The sequence below is a fragment of the Zootoca vivipara genome, chromosome Z1 (assembly GCF_965207765.1).
Source record: "Zootoca vivipara chromosome Z1, rZooViv2.hap1.1, whole genome shotgun sequence".
Taxonomy (NCBI): domain Eukaryota; kingdom Metazoa; phylum Chordata; class Lepidosauria; order Squamata; family Lacertidae; genus Zootoca; species Zootoca vivipara.
In genome coordinates this window covers 9,942,536-9,966,425 of record NC_142583.1, presented here as the reverse complement: position 1 = coordinate 9,966,425, position 23,890 = coordinate 9,942,536, and the positions used below count along the sequence as shown (strand labels likewise).

General features: G+C 39.0%; 1 protein-coding gene across 2 annotated transcripts in view; it reads left to right on the top strand.

The window, feature by feature from the left end:
- Positions 1–23,226, top strand: part of DHX15 (DEAH-box helicase 15) — a 44,636-nt gene extending 21,410 nt beyond the window's left edge. For both annotated transcript variants that reach the window (XM_088658332.1, XM_060278958.2), the window contains 9 exons: positions 4,569–4,736; positions 6,457–6,543; positions 7,189–7,338; positions 9,023–9,131; positions 10,106–10,297; positions 13,939–14,061; positions 18,465–18,655; positions 20,131–20,300; positions 22,647–23,226. In XM_088658332.1, the coding sequence (XP_088514458.1) occupies positions 4,569–4,736; positions 6,457–6,543; positions 7,189–7,338; positions 9,023–9,131; positions 10,106–10,297; positions 13,939–14,061; positions 18,465–18,655; positions 20,131–20,300; positions 22,647–22,764 (1,308 nt within the window). In that variant the 3' untranslated portion in view covers positions 22,765–23,226. The remainder of the gene's footprint in view (positions 1–4,568; positions 4,737–6,456; positions 6,544–7,188; positions 7,339–9,022; positions 9,132–10,105; positions 10,298–13,938; positions 14,062–18,464; positions 18,656–20,130; positions 20,301–22,646) is intronic.
- Positions 23,227–23,890: the final 664 nt, after the last annotated feature.

The window sequence follows — 23,890 nt, the reverse complement described above, 5'->3', positions numbered from 1 at the left end:
ATTGCAGAAGCTAACCCTGCCTCTGGTTCACGGGGACAAGGTGTAAAAGAAGATGTTGTTGTTTTGGGGACTTGCATTCAGTACAGTATTATTATTTCCCTCCCTGACATGCCACCTTTTGCAGTTGTAGTTGCTGAAGAAGTTCTTGATCTGTTGTAGCCATTTCTTTTTGATTAGGAGGCTGTGCTCACCTTGATATAAAATGTCAGAAGGAATGAACAGATCCCTAGATCTTGTAGTCTGTTGCAGCTATTTCTGACCTAACTGTGCTAGAGATACGCAGTATAAAAAGCCGCACTAGCCTTTAATGTCCTGCAGATACTGGAAGAGCCCATGGAGCAGGTTTGGCTAGGGCCTTGGTTTGGAGCAATATCTGTAAACGTGCTAGTCTACATTTGAGAACCACATTTCTTTCTCCTGGATGAAATGGAACAGATTTACCTTAGCACAGTCAGCTGTATGATAGTAAAAATAAATTTCAATATACCGGTAACAGGTTGTACTTTGCCGGTAATACTTCACGACACAACCTGGAGGTGCAAGAAAATAGCTTTATTTTGTGTATTCTGCTGATTTTTGAATTAATAGACAGGATTGCTCTAATGTGCTGCTGATAAAAACATATGCCCATGAGACATGTTGGCTTTGCTGCTTCAAACTTTAGGTGTGCAGTTGCCTCATTTGTCAAACATTGTAAGCATATATGTCAGAAGAGACTTTCAGAAAGACAGTTTAAAATTTGTAACATTTTTCTAAATTGTATGTGACTAGCAGCAAGACAAGAAACATCCTGCACAAACAACTACAGCAAAGACAAAGTAGGACCTGAGGAATAAATCTTTTTGTAAAAACATGTGTAGAAAGTGAATTGACCGTACAGCTTATGCACTGCTCTTTGATGTAAACCGCAAGAGAGATGGATATACTGCAAAGATTTCTTCCGTTGCTTTAAATTGCCTAGCAAATGACTTGCTTTCCATACTGCACCCTTGTGTACTCATTACAACTAGACACATAAGCAAGCCATTTCAGTTGTCCAAATGTTCAGTTGCATCTTCTCTTTTTTCAACTTTCCAAGGAAGCACCTGTACTAACACGGTAGCCCTAAGTATGTTTAGGACTAACACTAATGTGTTCTGACAGTTAACTAATGTATTCTGCTGCAGCTGAAGACAAAAGGCATTTGTTTGATGGCAGTTTGAAGTATCTATAGAAACCTTAACTATATTTCCATCCTTTGTGGAGTTGAAACCCAAGGAATTGCATATACACTACATAATAATTAATTCTCCATTGATTTTATGATCGATTTAGAGGTTAGGAGAGGCTAATTACTGTTATAAAAAGTAACCTTTAGTCCAGATAGTCTTAATCTTTTTATTATATTCTGAACCATTTTCCTATATAGATATTCTTTTATGTTATGACTGTCCTGTGGGAAGACAGCAGGAAAAAAATCGGAATTAAAATTTGACTGTTTCTGCACTGTGGTATAGCTGGTATTATGTGTTTCAGCCAAAAGACAGAGCTCACAGTATGAAGAGAGGGAAGGCATTGTTAGATATCGTGTAGCAGTCAAATTACTACTAGTCCATTGATTCTTAAACTGCAACAGCCACATGGTAGGTTGCTTCAAAGACCTTTGTGGCGGCCATTACATGAGACAGTTGCTCACAGTGTTAATTGCTCTGGTGGTGCCTTTTCAAAGACTTTACCAAAAAAAACCCCCCTGCTTTTCTGCATGTTCTTTCAGGTGGTTGGTAAGACAAGAGTATTATACTGCTTGTGGTCACTTGGGCTGCAGTTTAGGAAACACTGCTCTAGTTGTACTTGTTGTATTCTGTTACCTGTTAGGGGGCTTCTGCAGCAACACTTTCCACCTGGCTATACATATTCAAATGTATGCACATCGTATCAGCTATGAAAGGCTATTATGTGTACATTTGCAACTTGTGCCTTTTACATGTGTGGAATTGGGATTTCTGTCACTGTTTCCATGCCTATCCTCAGGTGTATATCCAAGTACAGACTGTTGCATTAGAAACTATTCTTGATTAGCCAAATCCCTTTGGCAAAATGAATCTGGACAAAAAATTTAATGATATTTCGAAGGACTTCCAAAGATCTCCTTGTGAGAAACACCTTAGCTTTTTTAAAAAATAAGTCTCATATCCTACTGTGGTTTGTTGTTACTGCTTTGGTTTCTTAACATTTCCTGTCTTCCCATCCAATATAGTTGATAATATCTACTTCCGGGGTTGGAATTTTGAGCTACTATAGACTGGTGCTGCATATGTAAATGGGCCTTTTATTTATATGTCAGATACAAACCAACTATGTTCACATGTTGATGTGGAATAATGTGAATTACTTCAAGGCTGGGACTTCCTCAGCCTTGCTCTCCATAGTTGAGGGGTCCTGAAATTGGAAACTTTGTGGTTGCTGGTCAGCAGAGTAGAAGTACAGAGGCTCCTCAAAGTGGCACACAGGCAGAAAAGGCTGCTGAGCAAAATACTTTCCTTCCATTCTCCTTGGGGAGCCAACGCTTCAGCTCATTGGTGTGCCCAGAAGAAACAAATATCTTAAGAGTCTGTCACTGTTGCTTAGCAACCTTTCTTGGAAGCGCAGAGAGTCCTATCTCGTAGCTTTGGTGGCCCTGTTTTCCACTCTGTGCTGTGGAAGAAAGATGCTTGTTCATAGCAGCACTTGCTATTCCTATAGTGCCTTTGCTCTTTTCTGTAGCAGCAATGGCAGGACCCAACCCTGGCAGTAATTGAAGGGGCTTGCTGTGACTTCTTATTTCTGTTTCCAAGCAGATTCTATGGCTATCCAAAAAAGCATACTGTAGAATCTTACTCTGATTCTAGCACATATTTGGAGAACTGAACTTACTATAAGATCATCTGGTCATTAACCACGAAACTACCTCCCTGCCCATTTTGAATTCATATTATGTGTTCTTTTAATCTGACATCTATAGGTTTTACAAACCTACTACGGTGATTTCCACATTCTAAAATGGAAAGTTCAAATTCTTCTGTTTTAATATTTTAAGTATTGACCATGTCTATTGAGTGAGCGCTTTTATAGAGAGTCTTGGGTTCCACGAAATAATATTAACCACATTGTCTGATGCATTTGAACTAATGTGGTCACAGTATGCATTCACTGCAATTAGAACACACAATATACTCATTGTATATATAAGCAGGAGATATTAGAATGCATGGCTTATTGTTTCTGATCTATAGCAAATTACTATGAGGCTAACAAACTTTGCATGTTACTGGATATATATCATAAGTTGGGTTTTGGCTTCACCTGTTTTGAAACTATTTTTGTGACATAACTAGAAAGTTGCCTGAACTTTTTAAACATCTCAGCAGCTCAAAATACCTAAATCATAGCTTTACAAAGTAAGTGTATATTTTTTGTTTCTAGTTTAGTAGACCAGTAGGGGGCATGCTAACCCAGAGTGATAGAGGTATTTCTTTTTACATTGAAATCATTTTTTCAAGAAAGCACTAAGAAACTAAAAACAAACAAAAAGCCGTTTCTGATTTCAAAAAGATATTCATGCCGTTCCAGTTCCCCTCTTAATATTTGAGACTTTTTTGTAGCAAGTTCTATTGAAGTATAAAGTGATCAGTAGGTGGTGTGATACTAGATTGTTGAATCAGAACTCGAAACAAAAGACAACTACATCTTCATTGAAGTCTGGATTGGAAAATAAGTAGTAGAACCATAATTTCTGTAGCAGCTCTCTGTATAAAGTGCATGGTTCATGCCTCACTATATCTTGCCTTTAGTCTTGTTTAAGACAAACTACTACTACTCCTTCATCTTTTTCATCTGTTTTAGAATTAAATAAAGTGGTAATAATGTTGCAATTCATGTTATTCTGTATTTTCCACCATAGGATAAGTTAATGGGTGAGACTTGCTCAGAACTTTAGTAATACAGTATCTTAGCTTGTTGATAAATACCTTGAAGTTCAATAACACTGTAGCCTTCTACATGGGAAGATACAAAACAGTTTTTAGCAAGAGTTCTGAGGTCTTTCATAAACCATGTTAACTTGGACTGAGAGGAGGCTGCTTCGTGAGCATCTATGTTTATACTGTAAAGGTGTTTGTTCTCATTAGATACAATGAAGCAAATCTTCCATATAATTGCATTAGTGATACGTGACATTAAAGCTTAATTGGCTTATTTAAAATATCTTGCACATCAATTTCTTTTAGATTCTGAAAATTGAAAAGGTCATGAGTGCAGTTTAATATTCCTGGGTGAGAGATTTCAATTTTAGTACAATTTGTAGAGAATTAATTAGGAAATACGACTAAAAGAAAAAGGGTGTTGAATGCAAATAAGGCTGTTATGCTCATTGGAGTAAAGACTATGAGGCATCTTGGAACTGCTGTGGAAGTCCCATTGAAAATTCAACAAATGTCCAAATTAGTTTAAAAATAACTTGTTTTGTAGCGAGTCTTCTTTTCCCCAAAAAGCCTTCACAGCCATTAAGCTGGAAAAAAGTTTAAAGTTTTCATGGACTCTTGTTTCTGTAGGAAATAGATGAAGCCTGTAAGAGGATAAAGCGTGAAATCGATGATCTGGGCCCTGAGGTTGGTGACATTAAAATCATTCCATTATATTCTACACTTCCGCCGCAGCAGCAACAGAGGATTTTTGAGCCTCCCCCTCCCAAAAAAACAAATGGTGCAATAGGACGAAAGGTAAAGTTATTGACACTATTATCCTTATACCTGCTTACGTGAGAGTCACATTGAAATCAGTGAAACTTATTTCAGAGTAGACATGTATGGAATTACACTGTAAATATTTTATAGCTTGGCATATATTGCCGTAATCTGGTTACTGTGCATCGCAAAAGAACTTAACTTTGAGCTTCACATGTTCTACCGTAATGTTTGGGGAAAGACTTAACTTTGAGCTTCACACGTTCTACCATAATATTTGGGAAATATTCTTTCTCATCTCTCACCCTTTGTGTCTTTCCAGTTGATTTTAGGGTGCTGTGATGTTTAAGTTCATCATTTGTGATTTCTGCAATGTTCTTTTCTTCCACATGGAAATCAGAGCGTTTAGCTTTGTCCTGTAAACAGAAATGAATCATGTTGTTTAATTTTAAAAATAAAGAAATCAATGAACTTAATTTGTAATCATTAATGTATTAACTTTAAATGTATGATTTAAAAGATTTCAGTGAAATAGAATTTTAGAAAAATTTCAATAGAGGGGTGGGAAAAGGAGAATCTTAGTATGCAGTTTGAGAACTGGATCGACGTGTTATTTCTCAAACTGATGTTTCAAGGCACCATGTGGGACCAAAGCAGCCTTGAGGTGATTTGGCAGACTTATAGTTGTGAGCGTTATAATTATAATGACACTTTATAGTTCTCTCTTAAGTTCAAAGTAGCCAGAAGCCAGAAACCTAACATTTTTTTAATATGATTAATCACCTGGTATGGTGATCTAGAACTGGTTTCTTCAACCTTTTCCGATCTGGGACCTGCTTTTAATCCAAACATGCTTTGGGGGACCCATTTCTTAATTGTTGACCATGGTGGTAGTGTTCCTGTTGTGACCCACCTTGGATCAGGGCTTGACCCACTAGTGGTTCTAGCAGCACCATTTGAAGACCTGTTATCTAGAATAAAGATATGAGATGTTCATATTTCTGAGCTGCATTCTTTCAAGGCTCTGCTTTGTCCTCCCAGCTTCAACTGTTAGAAAGAGTGTGGGGCTTGGGATAACAACTAACAGAGTGGCCACAACTATAATTCTGCTCATGTTGGCATACCCCAGATTGTTGTTCAACAGTGGGCTGAAGGAAAGGTCTCCCTGAAAATAAGGTATGCTTGCTTGTGTTTGGAGACCTCACCCACGTTGAATGATGCAGCTGGGTTACATAATGTGGCAGTGCTTATATTGCAGGTGGCAACAGAATAACAGTGAAAGCTATTTTTGTTTGCAAGCAGAAACCCTTGTAGCATGACCTATTTGCATTGGCTTTCCCATTCAGGCTGCCAGGCCATTCTGGGGAAGCCACACACACTCTATAACTGATGTAATAACATGGCATCAGAGGTGCGGCAATGGCAGAGGAAGGGAAGGGAGGGGGAGGAAAGGAGGATGATTCAGGCAAGAGCAGAAGAGGGGGGAGGGTGAAGCTGCGAATCACCTCTCCCCACCCTAGAGCTCTACTAAGGTACACACTGCTTGTTTAAACCTCTGAGGTTTGAAGGAGGTTACAATGAGCAGTGTGGGTGGGAAATCCTTTGCAGAGCTGATTGCAATGGGCTTTCAAGCAGCCCATGCTGGCTTTGAAATCCTGACAAAAAGGCTTCAAAGGTAGCACCTGACATCACTATGCAACATTTTTGCCCTGTTTGTATCATTCACAGAAGAGATTTCTATTATATCGTTCAACAGGTAGTTGTGTCAACCAATATTGCTGAGACATCATTGACAATAGATGGCGTTGTGTTTGTCATTGATCCTGGATTTGCCAAGCAAAAGGTAAACATAGATTCTTTCATACATGATAGATTATTTCCCCTGAAGTTAAGATGGAATTATTTAGAATTGACCTGTCTCTGGTGTTCTTTTCTACTTTTTATGGTTAATGGGGTTAATTGCGTGGATCCGTAAGTGAAAGGAAAAAGTAGGTACAAGTGCTGTGCAACAAGTAGACCAGTGCTATAAGAGTTCATGTTGTAGCAGTCCTCAGTTTCTGGAAGAATATTTTTGATAGCACATGGTGCTGATAACGCCAAGATTGCAGGTTTGTGTCCGGTGTGAGATAGCTGCATATTCCTGCATTGCAGTGGGTTGGACTGCTACATGATTTGCAGGGTCCCTTCGAGCTCTAAGATTCTCTGAGTCAATGAGGATTCAGTTACACTTAGTTACAAAACTCCAGTGCAGCATGTGAAAAGCCATTCTCTCTTGCTTTAAAAACCAACTGTGACACCAACCTGCTTAGTAGATTCTACTTCGAAAGTGAACAAAATAGTAGTAGATATTGGCAATAGATATGGCTTAGTTTCATTCCTTGTTTTAAAAGCCACCTATTGGAATTGATTTCTTCTTACATATTTCATGTTTTAACTTTGTGTGCAGTACTCATGCTAGTTTTCTGTACTTAACTCTTCCGTCAAATAGGTATACAATCCTCGTATAAGAGTAGAGTCTCTTTTGGTGACTGCAATAAGTAAAGCTTCTGCTCAGCAAAGAGCTGGTCGTGCTGGTCGTACTAGGCCAGGCAAGTGCTTCCGACTATATACGGAGAAGGCTTACAAAACCGAGATGCAGGTGCGTAAATTCCTTTTTTAAAGATTTATTTTAGAAGCCAATTATTACACTAGAGTTTAATACAGGATGTCCAAAAATAAATGCATCATCAAAAGACGTAATATTAGTTTCCCTTTTGAGCTGCGAACTATGTATCGTGCTAGAAGACTTGACTGTCATCCTTGTTGGAAATATTTTGGTTGTGGAAGGTTGTTGAGTGTGATATTACTCTTCTGATACTACTTCTGCTTCTCGGATTGAAGATGTTCAACATTTTCATTTGCCTTGATCTCAAGTACGGTGTAATTCTGAGTGCGTCTCAGGTGGGGACAAGGAAGCAAGTCAACTCCCACTGCCAAAGTTCTGCTAGTTTGTGCCAGCTGAGGTAGGAGGTTCAGGGAGGGACCCTGACTTGCCTCCCGCCTCCTTCTCCCATAGGGATACTTTGTGTGTGTGCAATTCTATCCCTTGGTTTTCAGTATGAGAAAGCTCCATGCTGGTATGAATGAGGGGCTTGATCCTGGGGCCTCCCCGATGAACCAGTCCCTGTCCTTCTGTCCCTAGAATACCCAATTCTGGTTTGAGGTATTTTAAGTTAAATGCTGGCTGCTGCTAATGGGAACATCACTGGTGGTAGATTTATGCCCATGGAACTTTACCATTGAATACTTAACCATTGCATACACACATACACAGATCTTTGCATAAACAATTGTGGCCATTGTTGTCAAGCAAGGTAGAAGTGCCTCTTTATGGATTTTGTAAATAGGAATATTAATAACAGTATAAAAGGGTCTTTATTCCTGATTGCCCTGTTAGACCAGTATTTCTTAGCAAAAGAACAAGCCAGCATAAATTGAAATAAAGTTCCCATTTCTTTTCTTCACATTTCCAGTATAGAATAACTTAAGTATGCATAATTTTGCATGGTTTTTGAGACGTGCTATGTAGTTTTGTCATTTTACTTCCAGATACTTTTCTAAAGATTAATTTTTTAAAAATGACCTAGGTCTTGTATCCATTTCATTGTAAAGTTTAACTTGCTCTGTTTTACAATGATATTCCAATCTTTTTAGCAGATATTGAACACAAAATGTTTTGCATTGCCAGATGTTATGTTTCTCTCCCCAATACACCCAGTACTTCAAAGGGAAATACTGTTTTGTAATTTCTTTATGTAATCTTGCGGGTTGATAAATTTGACATCATTGTCGTAACAATATAGATTAAATCTATTTTGACTTCTTTTTAAAGGGGTGCTTATTGTGTTTATATCTTCAGCATGATGGGTATACTTTTGTGTCATACAGTTTTCATTGCATCTATTATTATTTTAAATACCGGTATATAATTAAATTTCTATAATGCCCTTCATCTGAGAATTACAGAATAGTTTACAATTTAAAAACATAAAAATGCATAATTTAATAACAAGCAACAACAACGCCCTCTTCCCCCCCCCCCAGTCTAAGTCCTGTTCAATAAATGAACGTAAGTATATTAATGGACAGAGATCTATAGTTTAATTGTGTCTTGGGCCATTGGGACAGGTAAAACTACCACATTTACAACCCCGGGTATGGCCAACTGAGCTGTCGTCTTCTGTGCCAGCTGTGGATGCAGTCTTCATGCTTTCTGATAATGGGAAAAATTACAGATACAATACTAAAGTGAAACCAAAATTAATAAAATATTTGTTTTCTAGGACAACACCTATCCTGAAATTCTAAGGTCCAACTTGGGTTCTGTGGTATTACAGCTGAAGAAACTAGGCATAGATGATTTGGTTCATTTTGATTTTATGGACCCACCAGGTATATATTTTTTTTTGTAAAAACTTAACATGCAGTAATATAATAAGCAATATCTAGATCATTGTTTTGTCAGGAGCTTTGCCGTAGCCTGAAATAAATTCGTTCCCTAAAGAGAATATACCATATTATCAGTCTAAACAGAAAGATAGGAAGTAGGAAGTCCAATAGTAACTAATCAGTATTCTTTTGTCATGCGTAAAAAATGGAAGCCACAATGCCTTTGCTAGCTTCCTGCTGAACTTGTGAATGTATGGCACATAAAATGCAAGATAGGTGTTCTGATGATGAACAGCATGAGGCAATGGTCACCATAATTTGCTTGGGCTGCAGCTTGTTTTGGAATGCAGTGTTGATCCTGTGTTACAAGGTATTGTAACAATTTGGCTTTTAAAGTGTTTAGGGAAGGGCCACATCTCAGTAGTAGAGCATATGGCATCAGGTTCAATCCCGAGATATGGCTGGAAGGGTCTCTAATCTGAAATCGTGGAGAGCCACTGCATTGCCAGACAGTGCATGCAATCTAGAGGTAAATGGATTAATGGTCTAACTCAGTAAAAGGCAACTTCCTGTGTTCCTGTTGAGTAATGACTGAAGAAGGCTTGCGAGTGTTTATATATATATATATATATATATATATATATATATATATATATATATGAAAGAAAGATAAGAACTTGCCATAGGTTTTGGCAAGTATTTTATGCCAAATACAATTTCATCAATATCCCTACTTAGAGAAATGGCTAATCCGAAAACAGATCTGATTCTTGTTGAACACAACCCTAAAGCAGATTTGAGTTTTATTTGATTCATTGGTGGCTAGATCTCAGTGACTTAATTTTCTGGTAGATTGTATTCTGGATTTTGTCAGCTACAAAAATGGAAAATGAGATTGCTTATAAAAGTGTACTTACATTTTTGCTTCCTAAAGGCAGATTAATTTATAAGAGTATATTGGTGTGTTTTTTTTGCAGCTCCAGAGACCTTGATGAGAGCACTTGAGCTTTTGAATTACCTAGCTGCTTTAAATGATGATGGAGACTTGACTGAACTGGGATCCATGATGGCAGAATTTCCTCTCGATCCACAGCTGGCTAAAATGGTTATAGCAAGTTGCGACTACAACTGTTCTAATGAGATTCTATCTATTACTGCCATGCTGTCAGGTAATAGCAGGGACAGAGATGCCAATCAAAACACAGATCTCCAGTTAGGGGAAGCTTGTATTATTGTTCCTGCAACAGGACTTATAACTTCTAAAAAGTTTGAACTGTGCCTTTCAAAGTTATTGTATAGTGTGATACATAATGGAGTAAAGCTTATAAATGAAATCAACACTGAAGCTAAAGAAGTCATTGTGTGTGAAATGGTCTAACTTCTCTCATGGCAGCAAAAAAAGTATACCTGCTAAGGATTCCAGATCATAGGAGTTCATTTCTGTCTCTTAAATTTTTAACTTATGCCCATTTTTTTGTTACCAAGTGATTGATAGTAATAACAATCCACCTTATCTTCAGCCCTTTAACTTGTGGTCGCCACTTACATAGCTAGTATGTACCAGTTTTTCTGTAGAAGAATCCTAGCATAAACGTCTCAGGTTTTCATTGATAAAAGGGAATGCTAGGCGGAGAAAACATTTTCTTAGCATTAATGCATCACAGTTTTTTTAAAAGGTGGCAGATGCAGAAATTGTAGTGTGGACTTGTCTGAACAGCAGTCTTTTGTTACAGTGGACAAGTTTTCATTAGGGCTGGAATCCAAAGAGTTGCCTGGATGGATCTGAGGACTTGGGCCTGCCTAGTGGGATTTTTAAAACTTTGAGAAGCATCCCCAGCCATATCGCATGCTGCTTTTGAAAGTTGACTTCAGTTTCAAAAGTGGTTTGCACAGGGGTGCTGCTGTTTGAGAAGCTCAAGCCCGGAGCCCTGTTTGACATGTGGAACTAGTATTTTCTTTGGGTACCAGCCTAAATCTTTTTAAAAACCTGCTCAGAATCTGTGCAGGTAAGGCAAGAAATACATATTTTGTATGTGCTTAAACCCTTCCCGTAGTAACTTCTCACCGTATTGTACATTCAACAAGATCTCAACAAGATGGCAAGTAAGATAAAAGGTTTTGAGTAAGACAACCCATCACTTTATTATTGCAGCATATTAAGAATATTTTTCAAAAAGCAAGCTACAATGTTTATTTGCAGAATTTTGACAGTTCAGACTCAGAGCAGCTGGGCAGGGCAGAATCTAATTGTTTCATGTAAATTGTTGTCTTCTCTGCGGAGGTGGTGGTAGGTTGATGCCTGCCTTTTTATGCCATACATTTCCATCAAAGACTTGATGCGAGCTCTTGCTTCCAACTGCATAGTATTAATTTCTTTAACTGCGTATGTCAGTATTTTGAAGGAAGACATTTTACTTTAACCTTGCCCTCTACAAATACTTTTCAAAATATTTATACCTTCATGCTTTTAAAATTAAGAACGGGTGCATTCATTATTTGTTACAGTATTTTATTACTAGCACACAATCTTAAAAAATAATAATCTTATTCTGAGGGATAGCTATTTCCTTGGATGCAGTTAAGGTGCAGTATTCTAAAATCATGTTGCTTTCTAAAGTGTCACCAACAGAATCAATAAACATATTTACAGTGAGAAAATGTGAAGGGAGCCAAGACACCCAGAGTTTAGAGTACAGGACTGTACCAGTCTACTCAGAAGTAAGTCTCCCTGAGTTTCAGGTGTGTGGGTATAGATGTTTGCAAACAATTAAATGGACATAAATGTTAGATAAAGTGAAAGAGGAAATAGTACTGCTTACCAAAGCTACCCAAACTGAAGTAATTTTGAATTTTTAAACTAAAGCCATAATAAGATGCCTTTAAGCAGATTATTAAAAAGTACAGCTTTTCATTCTACAACTTACAGTAATAACACAACTAATTTTTATATGTAAATACTAGTTATTACATCAATGAATTAATGGATTTTTGCCATAATGATGAATGCTTTTTATTAGCCTTAGAGCCAAATAATTCAAAGAATTTCCTGTCTTTGGACTACTCTGTTTTGTAGAATGGACTTTGGTTCATTTTTTTAATTATGCACTGTAAACAGTGTGGTTCTTGCAGTACTTCTGTTGACATATTGCAGTTGTGCAGAATATTCAATTTCCATATTGTTATCAATCTTTTCCCAGTGTGTCTGCGCAGTTAGGAGGCTAAAAGACCAATGTAAAAGTTGTCTGTACAGTGGTACCTCGGGTTACGAACGCGATCTGTTCCAGGTCGCAGTTCGTAACCCGAAAAGTTCGTAACCCGAAAAGGGCCCGAACCGCCGTTATGCGCAAAGGCGCACGGCGCTTTGCGCATGCGCGCGGGGCGAAAATACTTCTGTGTTTGCGAAGTTCGTAACCCGGGTTGTTCGTAACCCGAGGTGTTCGCAACCCGAGGTACGACTGTATTACTTATTTTTTAAAAATAGTGATAGGAGCCTCTTTAAACTTTGGTTGTGACCAAAGCAAAAATACCATGAAGTTTAAATGGCAGGTAGACATTCATTCTGTTCTTTCATCATCCATTATGTTTGGTTTTAGTTAAACACGTGTAGGTTTTAAGTGGAATATTTGCACAAAATTTCTAGGGGAAAGACTTAGAAGCATGTATGAAAGACATACACATAATTTCTATAAGTCAGAGAAGCTTGTGCTAGCATCAAATGAGCTGCTTTATGGAGTGTTTACCTACCATAAATAGTAAAATCACTACTTGTGGTTATTAATTATCCTTCAATTTGACATTTTTAATTAAATCAGGAAAAAATGCATTGTTTAAAGAGTTCAATGTGTAAAGAGCACTAGTAGAGTCAACAATGCACTAAATTCAGATTTGCTTGTTAAGGACTGAAAAAGCTGCTGAGCAGTCTACCTTCCACCACTGCCGCTAACTTCAGAGCCCTGGACTGCTATACACACGTACACACGTTTATATCTAAATATGCTTATTCACCTATGTTTCTGTCTGCCAGTGCTGATAGCAATGCCCGCTGTTGGTGACGGAGGAATAATGCATCTTAATATTCTCTATGATTAGATTAGGTGTTGGCATAACATTTTACAAGGGTTGCTGTGTATCTTGGTCATTTGCCATAGACGACTTATTTAAATGTTCATTGGGTTGGATCCAGAGTTCCCATGGGACATTCCTGCTAGAAGGGTGGGAAGCAGTTTTCTCCCATTCTTCCTTCTCCCTGCAGTCCTCTGTGACCCCGGAAAAACCTTCTCCAGAGGCTTGGTGTTGGGGGCGGAGGGGGGCGGTGTCCTCTGGAACATGTGGGAACTGAAGGAGGTTGCAGAGAGAAGGGGGAATCAGTGAAAACCCTATCCCCCTTCCTCCATCTGGTACCAGTCCCTTCCACAAGTAGAAGCAGCTCTTCCATTTGAGGGAGGGGCGCTGGATCTAATTCACTGTCTCCACTGCAAGGCAGAGCTATCAGCACTTGGTTTTGTACGGGGGTCACATGATCTTTCCATTACCTAACTGGAGCTTTGATGGCCTTCAGATTTTCTTTTGATGCCTACTTCTAGTCAAAATAATCAGGCATTCTGTAGCTTTGAAACCCTCTTGTCTTGCAGATGTGGTTAGGTGTTGATGTACCAAATCAAGGTAGTAGACAGTCCAAGATGCAGTTGGAGGCCATCCTGCCCTGCCCTATGCTCTGTGAACTGACCTAGCTAGGCCTTATTCCTCTATCTGTGAATGCGTGACTCATCGATATGGGCGTTTGTGTTGGGCCCATACCAACCTTGTTTAGTCCCACAGTGTTTTGTTCGCCCCACGGAAGCCAAGAAAGCGGCGGATGAGGCCAAGATGAGGTTCGCCCACATAGATGGAGATCATTTGACGTTGCTGAATGTCTACCATGCTTTCAAACAAAGTAAGTATAAACTGGCTGGGCTGCTTGTATTATTTGCTGATATAGAGTGTTGACAATCTGATAGGTCGGTATTCACTCCTGCTGTAGATCTTCCTCTACTGCAGGCATCCCCAAACTGCGGCCCTCCAGATGTTTTGGCCTACAACTCCCATGATCCCTAGCTAACAGGACCAGTAGTCGGGGAAGATGGAAATTGTAGTCCAAAATATCTGGAGGGCCGAAGTTTGGGCATGCCTGCTCTACTGCATTGTTACACGCTACTGCTTATAAGAGAGATTATCTGTAAGATGAAATACTTTTAGCCAGTGTGGCATAGCACTGTGTACAAATCAGGAAGGCCATGATTATGATAAATAATAATAAATAATTCATAATAATAATAATAATAATAATAATAATAATAATAATAATAATGGTAGTTAGCAGTAGATTGTTGTTGTTGTTGTTGTTGTTGTTGTTATTTATATGCCACCCATTTTACTGGGTTGCCCCAGCCACTTCGGCAGCTTCCAGAATACAGTAAAGCACCACACATTAAAAACTTCCCTCTGTCTCACAGTTTCAGCATAAGCTTTCCCTCTGCGCCAAAGGAATAACAAAACTTGAAAATAAGGCAAAACCTTAAAGTAATTGTAAAATATACCAGGTTGTTTGTGTGGTGACCAGGGTCCTAAATAATTGCTAAGTAAAAGTCGAAGGGACCTTGGCTCCTAGGAGTTTGAGTCAGGCACTTCTCTTTCACTGGCTCTGAGGCCTCTGTTAAACACGTGGCTTTTGAAGATGAACTGTGATGCCTGGAGCGATAGTTTTTCTATTCTCTATAATAAGGCCAATATGATAACTGGGGTTGGGAAAGAAACACTTTGCGCTGGGTTGGACATTACAACTTTTAGAGTATCTTGTGTGTGTGGCTTCGACTGCTTCAAAAAAATCTATTTCACACTTATTCTAAAGTTTTCATATACAGTGAGGGGGGAAAGTATTTGATCCCCTGCTAAATATTGCCAAGCAGCTTGGTGAGAAGGTGACAACAGTTGGTGCAATAATTCGCAAATGGAAGAAAGACAAAATAACTGCCCACCTCCCTCAGTCTGGGGCTCCATGCAAGATCTCATCTCGCGGAGTTGCAATGATCATGAGAACGGTGATGAAGCAGCCCAGAACTACACGGGGGGAACTTGTCAAGGATCTCAGGGCAGTTGGGACCATAGTCACCATGAAAACAGTTGGTAACACATTACGCTGTGAAGAACTGAGATCTTGCAGAGCCCGCAAGGTCCCCTTGCTCAAGACAGCCCATGTACAGGCCCATCTGCAGTTTGCCAATGCACATCTGAATGACCCAGAGGAGAACTGGGTGAAAGTGTTGTGGTCAGATGAGACCAAAATTGAGCTCTTTGGTATCAACTCAACTCACCGTGTTTGGAGGAGGAGGAATGCTGCCTATAACCCCAAGAACACCACCCCCACTGTCAAACATGGAGGCAGACATATTATGCTTTGGGGGTGTTTTTCTGCTAAGGGGACAGGACACCTTCACCGCATCGAAGGGGCGATGGACGGGACCATGTTTCATCAAATCTTGGGTGAGCACCTCCTTCCCTCAGCCAGTGCATTGAAAATGAGTCGAGGATGGGTATTCCAGCAAGACAATGACCCAAAACACACGGCCAAGGCAACAAAGGAGTGGCTCAAGAAGAAGCACATTAAGGTCCTGGAGTGGCCTAGCTAGTCTCCAGACCTTAATCCCATCGAAAAATCTGTGGAGGGCGCTGAAGGTTCGAGTAGCTACACATCAGCCTCGAAATCTTACTGACTTGGAGAGGATCTGCAAAGAGGAGTGGGACAAAATACCTCCTGAGATGTGTGCAAACCTGGTGGCCACCTACAAGAAACGTCTGGCCTCTGTAATTGTCAACAAGGGTTTTGCCACCAAGTACTAAGTCATCTTTTGCAAAGGGATCAAATACTTATTTCACTCATTATAATGCACATCAATCTCTGACTTTTGTCTTCTGGGTTTCTGGGGGTTTTCCTGTTGTTATTCCATCTCTCACAGCTACAATAAACCTACCATTAAAATTATTGACTGGTCATTTCTTCGTCAGAGGGCAAACAGGCAAATTTAGCAGGGGATCAAATACTTATTCCCCTCACTGTAAATCCCATGTTTAACCCTAACTTCACTCTGGATAAATTGATACTTGTTTTGAAAATGCATATAAAACTGCTGTAATATCATAGTGTGATAGGACATCACATCTAGACAGTAGAAAATAAAATTTTGGCTGCCAGGGCCTGCCAGAATTTGAGGACCCCTGGCTATACTTGAAAGGAAATATTTAATGTATTTTTCTGCTCATGACTGAAATGAAATTAAGTCTGAGTGTTCTGTTAATAAGAGACCAATCAATCTCCATTATTTAGAGATCCTGGGTGCTAAATTGGTGAGGACATTAATGACTCAAAGTTGGAATTTTTGTTAGGGACATTCTGAAAATTTCTCAGTGGGGAGGGGGAAGGTGAACTGGAATTCTAGATTAAAATGCAGGCTCAAAACGTATTGCACTCCTGAATATGAGACCAGTCACAGCTAGCTGAAGTGCCTGAGTTTTGGAATGCTACAATTATTCTGAATGACACTGAGTAATGGGTAGATAGGTGTTCATTCAGAAGACAGAGTATTTGTGATAACTTTGTCACAGGGATATTGTTTGCTTCTTGAGTGTTGTCTGTACTAATGCATTCAATCTTCCAATAACATCACTCTTTAGTCAAGTCTATGTAAGAAGTAAGACCAAGATCACAGTGACAAGAGAAGATAAACCAATTCTCTCTTCCAAAGAATTACTTTGAATGACACCCTAGCTTTCAATTCTTATTTTCTATCAATAGCTTTCATGTCAAAACTGATCCCTATCTCTATGAAATAGTAAATTACTCTGCTTCCTGACACAGAATTTACCTGACACAGAGGTTGCACTTCCTTGCATAATCTGTAAATTAAAATTTGAAAATAGTGGCTTGGCAGATGGGAAAATAGCTCGAAATAGATTCGCTCTTCTCCCAAGTAGTTGAAATAAGCAAAGCAAAGAGCGTTTAATGTTAAAATGGAAGATCAGAAGTGTAATGGCAGGTACTAGTTGGCTGTGAGAATTCTGTGGTAGAAAATGTGTTCCTTATGGTTTGAAGTTTTATCGTTACAGGCTGCCTATTTTATTCATTTGTATCACAGCTGTTATGCACATTCTTCATCTATAGTTTGAATATCCCTATGTGCTCTCTGAAGAGCTCATAGATGGTCTTCAGGTTTCTTCAGCAGGGCAAATCTGTTCTATTTGGTAACACCAGCACATTTCCACATTGAAAGAATGTGAATGGCTGGTAAAATTGCAGCATTCCTCAGGCTTCATGGTACTTAGTGCTTGTGTTTCCTTCTGTGGGATCTTCCTCTTTGTGCATTCAAACGTTGTGCGATTAGAGTGAGAGGGGGAACATGAGAGTTGGCCCTCCTTCTCTGGCATATGCCCATCACCAGCTTCATTCATTGCCTTCCATGTTTTGGAAAGTGAAATTCTCCACATGAAAGGTTCTAAATTGTGTAGGGAGTCGGCAGGAATGCAGCAGACCCATCAAACAGGCTCATCTCTGCTCTCACTGTAATGCAATGGTGTGTGCTTGTTTCTAAAAGAATATCTGAAGAGGGATATTGTCCCATGTAATTCCACTGGTCAATCCAAGAGCCAAGGTTGTGTGCATGTAGCCCTCTTTAGAAAGTTGAAACAATACTAACTGGGTGTTTGTGTGCATTTGTGAATGCACGTTTTCCCAAGCTTCCTTTAGAAAGGACTAGGATTGCATAATTCCAGCTGCTGCACCTATGTGCTAATGGATCAGAATAAATGTTCTTTAGGAAAAAAAATTCCTAGAAAGTAGCAGCTGTCCATAGCCTGAAAACAGCTAGTTTGTTCATATATGGTACGACAAAATCATTTCTAGATGTATAGAACTTGTAAAAAAATAACCCATTGGTTGTACTACCCTATAATGACTTCCTACTGTTTACCTTTTCTCCCATCAGATTTCCTATTATCTCCTTGAGCTAATTTTTTTTTTGAAAAACTTAGCAATTCAGTATTTTTTATTTTCTTTGTGCCCCCCCTAATTTCTAGCCACTTCAGTTCTTGTCCACTTGTCGTTGTAATCTTATTTACCGACAGCAGACGCAAATTAAGAGCAGCTGAAAAGGTGTCGCAGTTGCTGTTTAAATAAAACAGTGTCATTCGGTTTTTTTAATCGGTTCAGTGGGTTGACCATTCAGCTGGTTTCTCTTTGTGTACTTGTTTTAATTTGGTAAAATGTTCATTTTTAGATGATTCATGACTTTTTTTTTAACATTGCAGATCATGAATCGGTTCAGTGGTGTTATGACAACTTCATTAACTACAGGTCCCTGATGTCTGCAGACAATGTACGCCAACAGCTGTCACGAATCATGGACAGATTTAATTTGCCGCGTAGAAGCACAGACTTCACAAGCAGGGACTATTACATCAATATTAGGAAGGCTTTGGTTACTGGTTACTTCATGCAGGTATGTTGCATATAAAATACATGGAAATCTGTAATTCTGCACCCCTTCGAAATGATTAAAAATGTGTTTAGTATTTAGCTATGATTTATACAACCTGATTATTGGGCAACTCTGACAGACAGGCAAATAGCATAGGGGAATTCTAACACGGCACATTTTGAAAAGTGCTCCTCTCTCTGTCTCTCCATCTGTTAAAATAGAGACACTGAGGCTCCTTAGGATTGGGACCTGTCTCTTTTCTCATGCAATTCTTTACATTGGTGGCACCATGCTGGTTAGTTTTTGCCTCTGGTAGTTGCCTCCTTGCAGAGTAGATACTCATTTTTTAAAAAATAAACATACATACTTTGTTTAATGAAAGATTTAAGAGATTATAAAAAACAGGCTGTCTTTTAAACTGCATAATTTTAGATATGTGACCTACCGGGGGTGGAGTGGGGGACTTCCAATTATATGTTATATATGGGTAAATTATTATAGCTGGGTGCTTTGTTTTAATGTTTGCTTACGTTTTGACCTATACTCTACAACTGAACTGTTGTGGAATAGCCAGGTCCCTCCTTTATTAAGTACAGGTTGGGCCATAGTGAATGAGAGCAGATTGTATTTTGAAAGTGGTCACTCGAGAACATAAGAACAGCCCTTCTGGATCAGACCAAAGCCCCAAAAGTCCACATTCCTGTTCTCACAGTGTCCAACCAAGACATCCATGGGAAGCCTACAAGTGGTTTATAATTAGTTTAATCCATGGTATGAGCTGCCGTTTTAATAGAATGCAGATTATCTAACCCAGTTACAGGGAGTTTAAAAGCAAGGGACTGTCCCATTTGCACAAGGACTTCTTCTGTTCCTGGGGGATCACACTTAATCCCCCAGAACAGAGTTAGGTGGAGACATGGTGAGGAGAGGAACTCTGCTGTACAAGCAAAAGCCATTGTATGAACGGGACACATTTTATAGATACAACCCTTAAGAATATACCTGAGATTTCTGGATTGGGGCAACTGGCAGATCTGCCTTGCACGGAATTGGTTACCAGTAACTCTTTTGGCTGATTACAAGGGTTGCATCTCTGTTTTCTAATGCTTAATTCTATTGCTCATATTTTCACCCCCCCCCCCACTTTTAATTGTTATTATAAATATGTGCCGCAGCGCTGCTTTGGGCTCTAAATAGCATTACATTTCAGATGATCTTCATATTATAATTTCACATTTCCAATTATTTTAGGAGATTTTTAATTTGTCAAGAATTCGAACCTGTGTTCCGAGTGTGGGAAATGCCCCTGTTGCCATGTATGGGTTTGAAGGTTGTTGCTCAGTTGGGGTTTGAGGTGGCTAAGCTTTGATAATAGAATAACTGGCGTAAGAACAGCCAAGTGCTGTTTTTCCATATTTTCCAAGAGGTTTAGTATCTTGGGAGAAGCACAGCAGGGCACCACATTTCTGATGTGAATGTGAATGTTGTCAATATAGGTGGCACATTTGGAACGGACAGGACACTATCTAACAGTGAAGGACAACCAGGTAGTGCAATTGCATCCTTCCACAGTTCTTGATCACAAGCCTGAGTGGGTACTTTACAACGAATTTGTTCTTACCACAAAGAACTACATCCGCACTTGTACAGACATCAAGCCAGAATGGTAAGCCGCCTTCTTAAAAACTCTCTCTTATTATGTGTCTTTTTCTCTCTCAACACATTACTGATTTTAAAAGTACATTTCATGTTTGTTTTTTATGAAAGTTTCCTGAGAGTTGTAAGGAAAAATTAAAAGGATTCTGGAGCCCTAGACCACCAACAAACATCTCCTTTCTGGACCTTTCTGCTTGAAACATCTCCTTTCTGGACCTTTCTGCTTGAAACATCTCCTTTCTGGACCTTCAGTTTCAATTATTCTTATAAAAAAAAACCTGTGTTGTCTCATTTTCCTTGTTCAAATGGCTGGTTTTATACATTTGCCAACCTGGAAGTTGGAAAGCATGGCCTTTATGCTGTAAACAGAAGTTAGGTTCCTTCTGTTTTGTTTTGATTTGTTTTGCAGCAGAAGCAAGCAAGCAGATTTTAAAAAAGAAACTTTTATTGAGGAGTGCTTGTATTATACTCTTGTTGCTACAGATAATGTGAGCTGGGGAGAGTTTCTGAATTTCAGAGCTTGATTTAAAACACTGCCAGCTTTTCTCACAGTGGTTAAGGGTATTTATTTGAGACACTAAGCAAATCATGCTGAAAGTGGTGGTGGTGTTACAAGAGAGCAAGTGTGCAATTGTGCAGTCCACTGCTTTACTTCTAGTTAAGGGACAAGCTCGCATTACACCCGCAAGTGCCCCTCCCCTCCTTTTTTTACATTTACAAATGTTTCCATGTTGCTGTTTTCCTATTTGTTTAATGTTTTGTCAGCAGCCACATGCATGCTACCTTTTGCACATGCAATTTTGAATTGGGTTGGCAATTAATACTTGAATACATATGGAATTTCAACTAACAATTGAATAGCGGCCAAATCTCAATGGAAAAAAGCAATTGTAACAAGATGTGTGTTCTGCTTTGATAGATAGTCTGGTCCCCGTGGAAGAGATCATGTTGCAGAAAGATCCAGAAGGGAATGAAAGCTTTGAAATAGGACTCACTTGTCACTTCTGCACCTGCTTCTTTAAATAATGCCACCTTCATTTCCCCCCATTTATTATCCTCGTTTCTTTCGTAGCTGACCTAGGATGTGGCCTTAGATTGGGTCAGACCACTGGTCCATCTTTCTCAGTATTGCCTGTATTCACTGGCAGCAACTTTACTGGGTTTCTTGCAGGAATCCTTTCCAGCTCTGTTTGGAGATTCCAGGGACTTAAACCTGGAAACATTCGCATGCAAAGCATGTGCTCCACCATCAGCTATGGTCTTTTTCCTTAGGCGAGAAATAGCAGAAATGACCTCTGCTATTAGATTCACTGAGAGGTTATCATCATCAGCTTGGGCTTGCAGTTACCCATCCTGTTTACATCTGAATTGTACAAATGGTAGTTTGCCTGCAAACCAGAACTGGAAATTAATTGTGGTTTCTACATGGTTCCCAGTTATCCATATGTTCAGTTCATATGTAATGGCAGATTATAAAACCAGGAAAACAGGGTGGAAATTTGAGGGTTTGACAGAAGGGAGCATGAACGCTTGAGCCGCATTCTCAGTTCTCCAGCTGTATTTTCAAGGGTCGGCAATATTGCATCTAAACCAGCTCATAGAATTAGGCAATATTGAGACTTTTTGATAAATCACCTTTAAGGTTGATGCTCATAATTTTAGCCCCAAATGTGAAAAAATGGATAGAAAGAAGTGTATATTCCATTAAAGGCCCTGCGACAAGCCCCTTTTGCTTTTTAGTGAAGCCATAATGTTTGTTCCTATCAGTTCTAAAACATCTGAATGCAGTGTCATTGTTCCGGTATATTTTCGTCATGCATTTGTATTATTGCCTGGAACTTGGCTTACAATCAGAGATTCCTCCTGTGATGCTGTACTCTTATCTATTATTTAATCTAGCTGTTGGTAACTAATGTCTACACTGTTTACAACTACATAATTGACTTTTGGTTGAAGTATCCAAATATTGTCTCCAACTTGCATATTATTCCGAGTCAATAAACGTTGACTTTTATTTTAATGCATGGTAAAAACGGCTTTCTTTGTATTATATATACACAAGATTTTTAAAAACCCTCCTGACAATCACTGCGTGTTTCAAGCTTTTTCTTTTGATTGTTTGAATTTTGTAAGTTTCAGAGTAGTAAGTATATTTACTGCTTGGAGATGCCTTTTATTTTGAATTGGTCCTTTCAGTAGCATTTTTTAAATACATAAACTGGATTTCCATATTTCCAGGCATTATTAAGGAGATTGATAATCTAATTATCATAAGTAGATACTAATTGGGCCACTGCTATCGCCTGCATGATATTCAGATCTGTGCACAAGTGACAAACCTTTCTTTCTTTGGCAGGTTGGTGAAAATTGCCCCTCAATATTATGACATGAGCAATTTCCCACAGTGTGAAGCAAAGAGACAGTTGGACCGCATCATTGCCAAACTTCAGTCCAAGGAATACTCGCAGTACTGAATTTATTATTTGAATTGAAGTTGCTCAAGAGGACAGCTTTAAACAATAAATGAACTCTTAAGTTCCAAGTTGTGCTCTTTGCTTTGGTTCAATAATGGCCTTTATTTGAAAGCTTTTTAATTTTTCTTTACAGTAAATATTTCATTCTGATTTCATAAATTAAACGCGTATGCCTCCCTTTTGTGTTCACACTGTAGCTCATACTGGAAAAGCTGATCAATGTTTTGCAGTTTATTGAAAGTAGTTCTCTATATAAATATAAATATATAACAATGTTATAAGCATTTCTTTAGAAATGGTTGAAAATGCTTCTAAAATGTGATTATCGACCATGGCATGCATGATCGTTGTAATTGTTGACATTCCTTTTAGAAGTTGTGAAATGTTACAACATGCTTATGTAGACACAATCTCCAGCTTCAGTACAGAGGTACTGACTTCAATAAAGTCTATTTATACTAACGTTTTGGCAAAGTAACTTCCTGTTTCTGTGCCCTTGGTGAAGAAATGTTGTTGACACATTCGGGTTGAAATCTTTCAATCTATTGAACATAGTTTTCAGATACGTCTGATAAGTAAGATTTGTTCTTATGTATAGAGAAGGCAAAGGCAACCTTGGCTCTCCAGATGTTTTTGAACTACAACTCCCATGATCCCTAGCTAACAGGGCCAGTGGTCAGGGATGATGGGAGTTGTAGTTCCAAAACATCTGGAGAGCCAAGGTTGCCTGTGCCTGGTATAGAGCAATGCTAGTCAGCTCGTGCATATTGCTATTGTGCAGGCACCCCCAACCTTTGGCCCTCCAGATGTTTTGGACTACAATTCCCATCATCCCTGACCACTGGCCCTGTTCGCTAGGGATCATGGGAGTTGTAGGCCAAAACGTCTGGAGGGCCAAAGGTTGGGGGTGCCTGCTATTGTGTATCATATGTTATCCCATGCCAACTGCCCGAGTATTTGAAAAAGAACTCTAAACTTTCAACCAGTGTTAGAAACTCAGAAATATAAGCTAGGCACCAAATGGTCGCCAAAACGGAATGCCTAGCTGCCTTTTGGGGGCCAGGCTGCTCAAAAGTAGTATTTTTCAGGACAACTTTTTTGATCCTAAAATTCATTCTGATTGTGC